A 14,103-nucleotide genomic window follows, 5' to 3' on the forward strand; every position below is an offset into this window, starting at 1 on the left:
CCAATCTGGTTCCACGGTAGTCACTGGCTAGTGACTTTGAACATTGTCCCCTCTGCTTTCAGGTCTTCACATCTTCAGATCCATCCTTGGATCCACCGGAACTCTTCACATCGAGCCGCCTGCAGCATCTTCAGCTCCAAGCACCATCGACCAGCGTGACGAAACCCGACACTACTTCGACCCTGTGCACCCGCTTCCTGTGGGTGAGGTAACTCAGCTCCGCCGGTGTTCCTACACTGGTACGCACCTCTAGGGCCTGTGTCTCAAGTTTCAGCTTTCTAGGTCACTCGGAAGGTTCCGAACTAACTAACTTTGTACTTTTTACGCACCATAGACTTTGCATTGGTGAGTGTGTGCACTTTAAACACTGCACCAGAGTCCCGCGGGCCTTTCCCGACTTAGTCACTGCTAGTCTCGAATAGCTCCAGCGATTCCCAAGGCCCTAGGCCTGTTTCCTTTCCGATTGGTATCTCTTATACCACTTTCTTAGTATATGGTTTAGGTGGCCCCTAGGGCTCATCCATATTGTGCAACTTTTGTATATTTTAAACTGTCTTGTGTTTAACGCTTGTGCTTCTGTGCTCATAAAGAGTCCAGGGGATAATTTTAGTTAATAAATCAATATATATTTTCAATATATATCTGCGTGGTGTCCTTTCATTTGGTATTCAAGGGGGTTGTGTATGGTAATACAGCTGGCTTCACATGCCTTTCAGAGTTTAGCCTAAGACTGCTTTGTCCACGTTACCACTAGGATAACTGGTCTATAAGGTTGACTTACAACCAATCATCATAAGGGTTGCTTGGCATGGTACAAACTAGAATTAGTGAGCATTATATACCAGGCCAACTTCTCACATTGGTGGCAGCGGTGGGATCTGAGCTTGCTGTTGTTTTACCATTACAATCTTTGAGATTATCATTTGAAAGATCATACAGGTACCTGCTAGGTACATATAAAACAAGACTAGTATACTTAAGTTCTACTGAACTTAGTTGTTGTAGAGGAAAGGGAGTAGCACACCCTGACTACAACTACTAGATAGGTTTAGTAGGTAAACACCAGTGTAGGTAGATTGCAACACATCCACCCACACTAGAGCAATGTCTGGGGCAAAAGGTTCCACTGGGAATGTCTCTGCTGAGAGTGACCCTCCAAAGGCACCATCTGGATTTGCTATATTTTCCTTTAAGGAACTAAGACAGCTTTGTGTCTTAAGAGGTCTGAAGACAGGGCCATCCCCTACTTCAGACCACCTTAGAGAGCTCTTAGAGCAGTCTGAGGCTCTAAAGACCTCTAAAGCAGACCCCACAGGGAATGCTGAAGGAGGCTCTCCCACTGAAGATGATAGTACTGAGACCCCTGTCCCCATAATCCTAGTAGATGAGGAAGCCCCCATCACTGGAGCTCCTCAGGTAGATCCAGAGGAGGAAGAGGAAGAAGAGACAGAAGGGGGGAGCAGTGATTCTGATGATGGTAGACTTAGTCAGGTGCCATCCAACAGGCTCAGCCAGGCTAACTTAAGTGTATTTGGGACTGAAGCAAGGCTGACCTTGCCCAGGCACCCAGGTGGACTTAACCAGGGGCATAGGAGGAGAAGGAATCACTCAGGTGACTCCAATACCTCCCAGGCTTCTAGAGGTTCTCATGGTCACTCCAGAAGGGAGATGACTAGCCCTCAGAGAAGGGAACATGAGGCCAAAATGAGAGAGGCTGAATTGAGGATCCAGAGACAAGAATTAGAAGTTGCCCTGGCCCAAGAGAAACTTGCTAGAGCAAGACAGCCTAGAGAGAGTGGATTAGGATCCACTGTTGGCAGCACTATCCAGAAGGATAAAGACAGGTCCTTTGATAACAGAAACCTGAGTAAGATTGTGCCCCCCTACAAAGCTGGGGATGATATCCACAAATGGATAACTGCAATGGAGAGAGCCTGCATGGTACAGCAGATCCCTCAGGAACAGTGGGCAGCAATCTTGTGGCTCTCCTTTGAAGGTAGAGGCAGAGACAGACTCCTCACAGTTAGTGATGGGAATTCTAGAAACTACATGGTCCTGAAGAGTGCTCTGATTGATGGGTTAGGCTTAACCACTGAACAGTACAGGTTAATGTTCAGAGATACCCAGAAGACACAGACTCAGGACTGGTCTGAATTTGTTGAATGTGCCACTAAGGCTCTGGAGGGCTGGTTGCTGGGAAGTAAGGTTACTGACTATACAGGATTGTATAATTTAATTATGAGAGAGCAAATCTTAAGTAATTGTCAGCTTCTACATCAGCACCTGGTTGACTCTGATCTGACCTCCCCACAAGAATTGGGTAGGAGGGCAGACAAATGGGTCAGAACCAGGATCAGGCCTAAGAACCAGGGTGGTGACCAAAAGAAAGAGACTACCAAGCCTCAAGAGAAGGGTGGGGATAAAAGTAAGGAAAAGACTTCCCCAGGGCCCCAAAACTCCAAGAATGGGGGTGGGTCCCAAGACACTTCTACAACCCAGAAAAAGCCTTATTGTCATGCCTGTAAACAGGTTGGGCATTACAAAACAGACAGCTGTTGTCCCAAGAATGGCAATAAGGAGAATATACCTCCAAGTAAGGCTCCAACACCTCCTGTCACTGTTAGCAGTGGTCCCCCAGGTGGTGGGAGCACCCCCAAGAATTTGGGTGGGTTTACTTTTGGAGGACAGGTGGACTCTGGCCTACCCAGGTCCCCTAACTCAGATACTCTTGTCTATGAGACTGGCATGGGGTTTGCCAATTTCACTGCTTGCCCAAACACTTTTAGCAAGTATAGACAGGAGCCCCTCATCAATGGTTTGAAAGTTGAGGCCTTCAGAGACGCAGGGGCTAGCATCACCATGGTGGCTGAATGTCTAGTCCCCTCAAGGCAACTTTTACCTGATGCCAAATATCAGGTGACAAACATTGATGGCATAGAAACCAATCATCCCATGGCAGTAGTCAATCTTAGCTGGGGAGGTGTCACTGGCCCAAAGAGAGTGGCAGTGCCAGCAAACTTGCCTGTAGATTGCCTACTGGGTAATGATTTGGAAATCTCAGCCTGGGCTGAGGTTGAACAGCAAACCCATTTTAGAATGGTAAATCTCCATGAAAAGGTTAGTGGGGCTGTGATGGCTACAGCTCCAATCCAAGATGTCCTTCCTGAAAAGGTTGGGAGGGCTGAGCAAACCTCAGCCCCATCTTTAGCTAACTTCCCTCCTGAAAAGAGTAGCAGGGCTGTGATGGTGACAGCCCATACCCAAACTGAGTCTCCTACAGAAAAGGTTGGAAGGGCTGTGATGGCCACAGCCCAAACTCAAACAGATACATGGGTAGTGAAGCCTGAAATGATGGATCACTCCACCCAAACTGAGAGCATGGAGGAGGAAGAGAAATCTCCCCCTCACCAGACTTTAGGAAAGGATCAGCCTCCTCAGGGAACTGATCTTACCCCTGATGAAGGAACTGTCCCAGAGGTTGTTAGGCCTGGCCTGACAGAGCCTCTGATGGCAGTGGACCCCTCTCAGGTGGGACCCAGTCTGGAGCAGGTAACCTGCCCCTCTCTACCTTGCCTTACTCAGCCCAGGGCTGCATAGGACAAGAAGGACAGTGAGACCCAAGGGGGCCCCTGTCAAAAAAAGCACCCCCATCAACAGATTAGGGGCACCGAAACTAGTAGCCCTAGTGAGGTGCAAACTTTAAAAACTCCTGAGGGATCCCCCTTAAAAGTAGTTAGGGACCTCCCCCAGATGGATATTGTTGGGCACAGCCAAACCTGGGACCCTAGGGGCCCAAACCTGAACTGTCCCTCCAGTAAGCCAAACAGAGTGACTCAGCCTCCAGCTTTTGGTAGCCAGAGGTTGACCCTGAGAGCACAGTGCAACTCAGTCAAAGAAAGAAAGGCACACATGGTGGAGAACGATTGGAGGAAGCTGAGCCCTACAGAGGAAACTCACTTCAGTACTCCATCTCAACACCAGCCTTTGACTTTGCAAAGACACACCACAGGTAGAGATTCCCTATGGTGGAGACCCTCAGATACCCTTAGGGTAAGGGATTGCTTAGTGGACCATGAGACAGGGGGTAACCAAGCCAGAGCTGGTACTTCCTTATATGGCCACTTAGGCAATATAGGCTTACCTGGACAAGGATAGCCTTATCTCCTTTCGTTTGGGGGCTGGGGGGGGGGGGGGGGGTTATGTAGGAAGGTGGATATCTGACTATGGTTACCCCCAAACCTTTTGCCTGGTGTTTAGCTGGTTTTTGACTTAGTTGGTCTGGGATCCTGCTATTCAGGGCCCCAGGCTGATTGCTCTCTCCTTAAAATGGACTCCATGTACCTTAGGTGCATAACACAATTGGAATTGGTTCACCTTGTTGGCCCCTGTAACAGTGTACCCCAGGTACCCAGGGCATAGGTGCATCCAAGGCCTACCAGGGGCTGCAGCATGTATTGTGCCACCCCTGGCCTGGCCTCCATATTTGACACAACTGGCTGATCACTCAGCTGGGGTAAGTTGGTGTAATCACCTCTTACGTATGTATAGTATCCCTATACCTGACCTTAAACTGGACACATATGTTCCTATCAGCCACTCCTATGGAAGGCCTCAACAATCCTGGAGGCAGAGTGCTTGGAAATATGTGAGATGGTGCTCTAGCATGAGCTGAGCCTGTCTGCAGCTGTCGGGAACCACTCCCTAAGCTGTTCCGGGATATTGCCATACCATACACTCTTACGTGCATTATAATCCTCGCGGTTATTTGCTATCTTTGGCTTGGCTTTATCAAAACATGTCGAGTAAGGTGTCATACGAATTTGAATACTATCCCCTCAACAGTTCTGTTGACGGGGATAGCATTCCACCCTTCTAGAGGGACACGACGTGTGTAGCCTTAACCCCGGTTAAAGTTAACCAGAGCCTCAGAATCACAAAATGGATGCTGCCACCACAGACACAAGTCTGACCTCCTGCTGCTGGGAGTCCTTCCAGCGAGGGAGGCTTGGACAAAGAGTTTCCTGCCTTGGGAGGTGCGAGCACCACCCCAGACAGGGTTTTGTATATTGGGTAGGACAGGGCTGAATAGATTGAGACATGCCCGGGGCACACAAGGTGTCCCCGTGCATAAGCCAGTCCAAACCGGTCCTGGGACTTTCCAGACCCAGGCCTGGCGAGGAGCTGGACAAAGGAAAGGGGGTGTAACCGCCCCCCTTCCTGGTCCCACCCAGAGGAGGGACCTAGTAGGTGATCCACCCCTCAGATTGGGAATAAGAGTGGGAGCAGTGCCATTGCACAGCAGATCATCCTGAATCAACTTTAAACAAAGAAGAAGACTGGACTTCGACATTCTGCTGCTCAGAAGACTGAAGAGAATCTCCCTTGTGGCCTAGGAGTGGCCACCCTGTGAATACAGGTACCAACCAGGGAATCGACGTCTGCTTTGCCGCCGCCTCCCGCCGGAGCCAGAGCCCAGAGCCTGACAAGACCCAGACTCCCAGACTTCTCACAGCCCGATCCACAGTCCCTGCAAAAAAGGGACCTGTGGAGGCACCGAGAGACGTGGGACCGGACTTCTTGGAAGACACCCGAAGAGCTGACAGCGCAGCACCAGAGGCATCCTCGACGTTGTGCTTTGGGGACTGAGAACCCCCACCACCGAGCAGCCCTTGCACCGAAGATCAGCCCCCCAGCATCTCCACGATCTGCGTGGGGCCCTTTTGCATTGTGCCACTCGACGCGCCATCCCGGCCACTAGCCACGTGGTCAGCGGCCATCTTGGCGACGAACCGAAGAACTACACTGCGGGTCTGGTTGCTCCAGACTTGCCCGCGCTCCTGTAAAAAGGAGCACCCGCTCTGACCTTGCTGGTCCGAGTACTAAGCCTTTTTTGACTCCTGCGTGGCTTACATTAGCCAAGGCCTGTTTGCTCCGATCAAGTTGCCGACACTGCCAACAGCGAGAAGCCTGCGTGGGACAGCTCGTGACCGACTCCTGGACGTCCTCGACCCCCGGTGTCCACGTGGCTGCAGAGAGAAGCTACACCTCAACGCCTGGTTGCACCCGACATCGCCTGGTTCCAATCTGGTTCCACAGTAGTCACTGGCTAGTGACTTTGAACATTGTCCCCTCTGCTTTTAGGTCTTCACATCTTCAGATCCACCCTTGGATCCACCGGAACTCTTCACATCGAGCCGCCTGCAGCATCTTCAGCTCCAAGCACCATCGACCAGCGTGACGAAACCCGACACTACTTCGACCCTGTGCACCCGCTTCCTGTGGGTGAGGTAACTCAGCTCCGCCGGTGTTCCTACACTGGTACGCACCTCTAGGGCCTGTGTCTCAAGTTTCAGCTTTCTAGGTCACTCGGAAGGTTCCGAACTAAATAACTTTGTACTTTTTACGCACCATAGACTTTGCATTGGTGAGTGCGTGCACTTTAAACACTGCACCCGAGTCCCGCGGGCCTTTCCCGACTTAGTCACTGCTAGTCTCGAATAGCTCCAGCAATTCCCAAGGCCCTAGGCCTGTTTCCTTTCCGATTGGTATCTCTTATACCACTTTCTTAGTATATGGTTTAGGTGGCCCCTAGGGCTCATCCATATTGTGCAACTTTTGTATATTTTAAACTGTCTTGTGTTTAACGCTTGTGCTTCTGTGCTCATAAAGAGTCCAGGGGATACTTTTAGTTAATAAATCAATATATATTTCCAATATATATCTGTGTGGTGTCCTTTCATTTGGTATTCAAGGGGGTTGTGTATGGTAATACAGCTGGCTTCACATGCCTTTCAGAGTTTAGCCTAAGACTGCTTTGTCCACGTTACCACTAGGATAACTGGTCTATAAGGTTGACTTACAACCAATCATCATAAGGGTTGCTTGGCATGGTACAAAGTGATCACTAGAATTAGTGAGCATTATATACCAGGCCAACTTCTCACAATGCATATTTGCATGATACCTTTTTGTCACTAAAGCGCTGCAAACCTGTGTGTGGCAGCTGGCAGTACGCTGCTGTGGCAATGATGGCTGCTCTCGAAGGCTTGGGGTGCTCCATGGCACTTGGCAGGACTGCATGCTGAGAGCTAAGTGCGCTGGCAAGCTAAGAGTCAGCGCTACAATGTATTATAGTTATTTAATTCCTGTGGCTTCAGAGGCGCAACTAGAGCCACATTTTTGGGGGGGGAGGGAAGGCGAGGGGGAGGTGTGGGGAGACTACAAAAAATTTCGGGGGTGGGGGGGGTGATTATTCCAGCCATATGCAGAGTGGAGATGCAGAGGCTCTAAGAAGGGGTGAAAACACAACAAAGCCTCGATAACAAGTAAATGTTTTTAAAGACCTGTGAAGTACACAATGAGGGTTGGGGGGGTGTGAGTGGGGGGGGGGGGGGGGGGAGGAGGGCGTGAAGCCTTTTGATCCCAATGGGCATGCCTGAGTGGCTTCAAGTCACTTGAAGCAGCTCATAGACAGCCTGACATCACGGCCGGCCTGGTAGTCTGCCCAATAGCAACTAGAACTACTTAGACTGTCAGGTTGTTTAATACATTAGCCGTAGCTCCGCGGAAGGACGCAGTGTCCTGCATCCTACAAGACAGTGTGCCGCAGGGTCCTGGAATTATGAAGGCCCCCGGCTGCAACTATTATGATGTACTCAGCTCTCCTCGCAGCGGCCCGGTCCTGTCTCAAGCAGTTCTGAATGACTACAGCTAGCACCGGCCGGACCACCTTCATGAAAATTCAATGTAGCCAAGCCCAGTCGGGAGAGTGCAGGGCGTCGTTAGAGTCATGACCATGACCTACCGCCACATTCACTGAGCTTCGCGGTTCCGTTGCAGCGGCTGCCAGGAGAGGATTCAGCTAGGCTGCCTGCAGTGACCGAGCTCCTGCGGCATTTAACTGTAATAATATTGGGGAGGTAGGGGGTAAGGGTAAGTCACCAAGGCCAATCACGCAGCGCTGCGGCTGCCTGGCTTAAGATCTGATCACCAAAACATTTAGTAAGTAAAGTAGTTATCACTTGCCACCCCCACCCGAGTGTCAGTGTACTAGGTTAGTGATGCCCTTCCATTTCTGGTGCTGTGCAGTAATTTTAAGATCTTCTTAGAGTTTCTTGTTGCCGGAATGAGTGAATTTTCTGATAATTATATGCTTTCTCATCTTTACTGCTTTCTTTTGCTTGCGAGACAGTGTCATTCAAAGTTGCTTAAATGTCACTCATAAAAACACTAAAATTATGAAAAATTCACACATATCAATCTGAAACCTTGGCAGCTAAGGCGGTGAGGGCTGGATCACCACGCCCTGTGTGCCATGGTCTTTATCTCTGGAATAACAACCCACTGCTAGACGCAATAGTGGTCGAGAGAACCTTTTCAATTCAGGGTACAGATTTTTGCTTGCGGATTCCTGAGCAAGTAATTTTAGGACCCCCTTGAAGCACATGGTGTCAAACTGGCAGTGGTGCATTTTGTGGACATTTGATGCAGCTCAAGAGGTTGTTTGCTTTCAGGAACAGTTTTAAGGAGGTACAACGATGAACCCAATTACTAGACAATGGAATGATGCAAAGCACATAAATCTAAAGGATGTTCACGCTGCACACATGCGTTCTACAAACGTGCTCTTGGATCCTGCAGGAACAGATGGTCAATGCATATGACCCAGTGAGGATTCCCAACCATACCATACCATGCAGACTTCACGTTTCTATCCTCACCGGTCAGCTCCATAGATCCAGGCTACAGCAACATTTTCAAAGATGACAACAATGATGAGGGGCAGCGTAGCAGAGTAGTCATCAAACATGGCGACAAAGTAGTTGCCGGAACGCTGTACAAACATTAGCCCAATAAGGGAGGACAATACACAGCAGAGCACTGAAACAAGAAAAGGGACACAAGAATAAGCAAATCACTGAACTCAAAACCAAAACCCTTGTCTACACATCTATGTGCCAGATCTACAGTCTCATTTGTACAATATCAACATTTCATCATCAAAACACGATTTACCATCTTTTCAACAGGTCATCTGTACTTTCACAAGGCCTGTCTGAGGCACCATTTGTTCTAAAGCTCCATTTGTTTTATATTGCGATCTAACCCAGATCCTCCCACTTCCCTAAATGCCTCACTTGTCTCATACTCTCTAAACTGTTCTGAATCTCACAAATAATATAATCACTGTTAGACCTGGCATCCTTGACAGGTGTTCCCCCTGTATTTTTTCCATTGCCGCCGGTGTTTTTACTGTGTGTGTGTGACATCATTTTTGCTGGTCTAGAAGATTTGGACACTTTGCCACTGCTGTTCAACTGTTCAATGCCAAAGCGCAAGTGTCCCTCTGTAAATTATTGTCATGGTTTAGTGTTTCCATAATTGCCTTATTTGGTTTACTGTTAAGTCCTTAGTACAGTGCACCGTGTTTGCCCAGGGCCTGTAAACCAAATGCTGCTGCGGTTAGTGCAGCACTCAGCTTAGCTTAAGTACTCCACCCTTTTTTTTATATCCCGGATGTTATGTTCTGTGGTCAAAGCGCCCTGAGACCTGTAGGTGACCCGGCGCTATATAAACCCACTATAACAATAACAATAACAATAACAATAACAAGTGGGCTTGAAGCACTGATTGTGCCACCCACAGCCTTGCAAAATGGGCTCAGGTCTGCCATTGCAGTGTCTGTGTGCAGTCTAGTACTGCTGGGTCGAACTGGCAAGTGCACCCAATTGCCAGACCTCAACCTTCCCTTTTCTTACATGCAAGTCACCCCAAGGTAGGACCAAGGTACCCCTGTGGGCAGGGTACAGTGTATGTGAAAGGTAGGCCATACCCTGATATGTGGCATGTGAAATAATCCCAATATCCTTTTTCACAATTGAAAGGCTACCTGTCCACTAGGATGGAATGGAAGTTTTTTTAGAACATATTATACATATAATTTTTCATGGGGAGAAGATAGGAAGGTAAGGTTCAGTATACCTGAAGTACGAGTTACTTACCTTCAGTTACAATGTATCTGGTAGAGACGATTCTAGCCGCAGATTCCTTAAAGTAGAATTATCCCCAGGCGTGAGACTGGATCCAGAAAACTTTTTGCCACAGCATCCCAGCACGCCGGGGCGACGGCATCACGTGACTCCGCCCACGCGCGTCCGCGTACGTGACGCAGCGAGGTCACATAAGTCCCACCCTGCGCGCCTACGTCAGTTTTCTTCGGAGAACTTTCACGCCACAGTGCGGAGCCAGTAGAGAAACTGTGGAAGCATGGGAACAGTGTGCGAAACAGCAGAAAAATTGAAAAGAAAAAGGAACGGTGACGAAGAACACCAAAAGGAGAAGTGCCAACACTGCAGTACCCAAAAGCAGGGAAAGAAGAAAGAACGGAGCACAGCCCTGAACAGCCACACTGTCAGCTATGAAAACTGTACCCCTTGAAGACAAGGAACAAATGCAAAATGTCATGATAACATGTAGCAGGAGTACAACCCCGACCAAGAACCATGAAGGGGAGCCAGTTCCAAGACAAACAGGGAACGACAGACCTCCAAGGCAACCACAGCACAGAGTGCGACAAGCCCCCTAAGGGATCCCGGGCAGGGCACGGCCAAATGACCCAACCCCAGAGGGTAGCGGAAGGGCCAGGACCTTCAGAAACAACGGGGAGGAAAAGGAGGGACGAAGGAAGGCCAGACTCAATCCTGGAGCAACCAGAATAGAGGAGCACAAGAGTACCAATAGATCCAACCTCTACAGTGCCAGGAAGAGGAGGGAACAAAAAGCAAGACAACGTCTTGCCAAAAGAGCGAAAGAATGCATGCACTCATCATATCCATCTACCGGGAGGCGAGTGCAAAAGGGCAAGCTAAAAGGTCCTCGCAGAACGGGGAGGAAGGGTGGACCGTGAAGGAATATGTGGATAGAATCGTCTCTACCAGATACATCGTTACCGAAGGTAAGTAACTCATACATCTGATCGAGACTACTAGCCGCAGATTCTTTAACGTAGAATAGATACCCTAGCCATACCCACTGGGAAGGAGGGTCTGCCGAAGGACCCCACTAGCCTGGCCCTAACAGAGAGGCTCACAGGGGACTCGCCCCATGGACAGGGCGAGGAGCCTCTCCCCAGGCAAAGGGAACCCCACAAGCAGAACACCCCTGACCCCAAGAGGGATGTGGGAAGAAGAAGAAGTTAGAAGAATTGAGAAGAAGCCCGTTCACCCTCCACAGGGGAACCAGGGCAAGTTCAGGGAGGTCGAAGCACCCCACACCTCTACAAGGCAACAAGGATCCCATCCAATGCCAGGGCAAGGAAGAAGAAAGCCTAGAGGGCCCAAGGAAACGAGGGAAAAGAAGGCGAGCCCAGCATAGACGGAAGACAACATACCAGACAGAGCGGCGCCGGTAGCAATAAGCTGCCGAAAACCGGAAGAACAACCCGGGGCTCCAGGAAGACCAGGCAGGCTACACCTGACAAAGGGAGAAACACAGAACCATCCCAGCCTCCGAGACAGGAGCATGAAGGCGAGGAAATGCCCGGATCCACTACAACGAGGGGTCCGCGCACACGACCTAAAGAAGCATCAGCAACATACATAACACCATGGAGAGCAGAGGCCTGAAGGCGTCCAGAACTCCCTAGCAGAGTGCAAGCTATATAACAGCTACAACTACCCCACATAGGATAAGTTAAGTCCCAAGACATGGGAAACCTCTTCGGAAGGAACTTCCGTAGCAGAGGAAAAACTAAAGAGCCACGAGGGAAAAAAAACAGCTGAAGGCTTACCAAGGAGCCCAAGAGAAAAACAGAAGGCCTAATCTCAGGGCCAAGTCTGTGCCACAGTCCCAGCAAGGAGGACTCGAATGGCCATAAAACACACCACACAGCAAGGGCAAGCGGCCAGAAAGAAGGTCCAGAACCAGCTCGATTCAGCAGTGAAGGAGGAGGGGAGGATAAGGAGGACGACGAAGCCCTGCCAAGAACCTTTGGAAGGTAGAGTCAGCCGAGGCATGGAATAACAGGGTGCCATCTAATGGAAGATAAATCAGCAGCTCCAGAACATTTTCAGGGAACACGCCATCCCGAAGCCAAGCATGGCGACGGAGGGCGACTGAGGAAACCATGGCCCGACACAGCACCTCGGAGATGTCCAGAGCGGAGCGGAGAATAAACGCCACTAGCTCCCGGCCATCCAAAGCATGATGCCGTAAGTCCACCTGAACAGTCTCCTGTGAAGTAGAACACAGAGCGTGGCTTGGTTAGCCCTGCGCGAAACCAACTTTAACAGTAAATTCTACAGTAAGTTGCTCCAAGGAACAAGGGAAAAACGGACACTTACTTCCACAACACTCCTCTGTGTAAACACAAAGAATACAGAATGAAAGAATAACTGTCCCCGAGCACAACACAAAAAAAATTAGGTCTTAAGAGAAAAGAAAAACCAGATCAAATTCTTTCCATATTGTAAGTTCATTAAATCAGTCCCTTTTATTTTATTTTCTCTTCCCAAAAGAGAGATTTCCATCACATAGTCAGTCTTCATACAGTATTCATTGGAATCGTACAAAGTGTAGCCAGGAAAACAAAGCCGACACGTGTTTCGTCACAGGAAGCAAATACCCAATGACTTCTTCAGGACATGAAAGGATTCCTCATGAAGTCATACACCACATTCCAGGTATGACCTGTCTATGGTCCAGTACAATGTGAGACCAAGTAATGTTGAATTCTCTTCAAGTGGTCAAAATTTCATCCATCATAAGTCTAATCGGTGTCTGGGAGAGTACTCCCGTAGTCATCTGCTAAGCTTGTAGAGTAGTAGAAACTACTACTCTACAAGCAGAAACACGTGTCGGCTTTGTTTTCCTGGCTACACTTTGTACGATTCCAATGAATACTGTATGAAGACTGACTATGTGATGGAAATCTCACTTTTGTGAAGAGAAAATAAAATAAAAGAGACTGATTTAATGAACTTACAATATGAAAGAATTTGATCTGGTATTTCTTTTCTCTCAAGACCTAATTTTTGATGTGCTCGGGGACAGTTATTCTTTCAGTCTCCTGTGAAGCGGCGGATCCCAAGGACTCATCCGAGTCCCACAAACAAGAGGAGGCCCTAGCCAACACACATGAGGTGTTAAGGGCCCGCAGGGCAGCGCTGGTCGAAACGAACATGTTGCGCCCCAAAGCGTCCAGCCATCGGGCCTCCCGGGACGGCGGAGTTAACAGTGGCGGCAGGGAGGGAAAAGCAGTCCGCAAAAGTGGACTTGAGGCAGAGGGGTAGAGGGAAAGACACACCGGGTCATGTGGCTCCGGAAGGTGCCAGTGCAGAAGGTGTTGAGGCACCGGATCCCCCGAGGTGGGGCACCTCCAAGCTCCCATCAGGGAAGAAAGGAGCGAACCCTCAAAGGGAAGCAATAGCTCCCTCCCACCCGAGCCCTAGTGGAGTACATCCAAGAGATGGTCCGCCGGGAAATGAGCAATGGGCTCACCCATGCGCAAAATACCCACAGCCGTGGACACTGCGTGATTGAAGGCCGCACTCGCCTCCGTAGGGCCCTGCGGCGGAGAAAGCAGCTCCTCCGTGGGCGACGGCTGCAAACTAAGGCGGCTGCACCGAAGCCAAGCTTGGCGGGCAAAGGCCAGACCTGGAAGTCAGAAGGAACCGAAGAGTGGGGGACCTGTCGCTCCTCTGGCGAACACCTTGGCATCGGGAATGGCAGGGAGCCGCCCTTCGATGACGCCGGTGAAAAAGCCACCTCGCGGCGGCCTGTCTCCAGGGAGGAGGACACTAGTAGGCATCCAACCTCCGGTGAAGAGGGAGCGTCGAAGATGAATCCGCGACTCAACGCCTGTTCGGCGCCGTAGAGTTCACCGCCTGAGGCAGGACGTCATCAATCACCCTCCGGTGCCGAAGGAGATGCCGGACAGGGCCCCTTCAAGTCACACAGCGCCAGGGACCGGCCCGGGGCCAGAGCCGAAGTGGCCAAGGGACGGCACCGGAATGGCGCAGACTCGACCTCTAATGAGACAGCCGCCTGCATGGAGGAACGAGAGGGACCAGGGGAGTGACAAGAAGCCTTCCGCCAGCCTCGGCC

General features: G+C 50.0%; 1 protein-coding gene across 1 annotated transcript in view; it reads right to left on the minus strand.

Moving 5' to 3' along the window:
• LOC147701479 (sodium-dependent neutral amino acid transporter B(0)AT2-like) overlaps positions 1 to 14,103 on the minus strand; it is a 155,317-nt gene that overhangs the window by 15,912 nt on the left and 125,302 nt on the right. Inside the window, exon 10 of the mRNA XM_086930152.1 lies at positions 8,721 to 8,880. Coding sequence (XP_086786278.1) covers positions 8,721 to 8,880 — 160 coding nt within the window. The remainder of the gene's footprint in view (positions 1 to 8,720; positions 8,881 to 14,103) is intronic.

This window comes from Lissotriton vulgaris, chromosome 7 (genome assembly GCF_964263255.1).
Source record: "Lissotriton vulgaris chromosome 7, aLisVul1.2, whole genome shotgun sequence".
NCBI classification, from domain to species: domain Eukaryota; kingdom Metazoa; phylum Chordata; class Amphibia; order Caudata; family Salamandridae; genus Lissotriton; species Lissotriton vulgaris.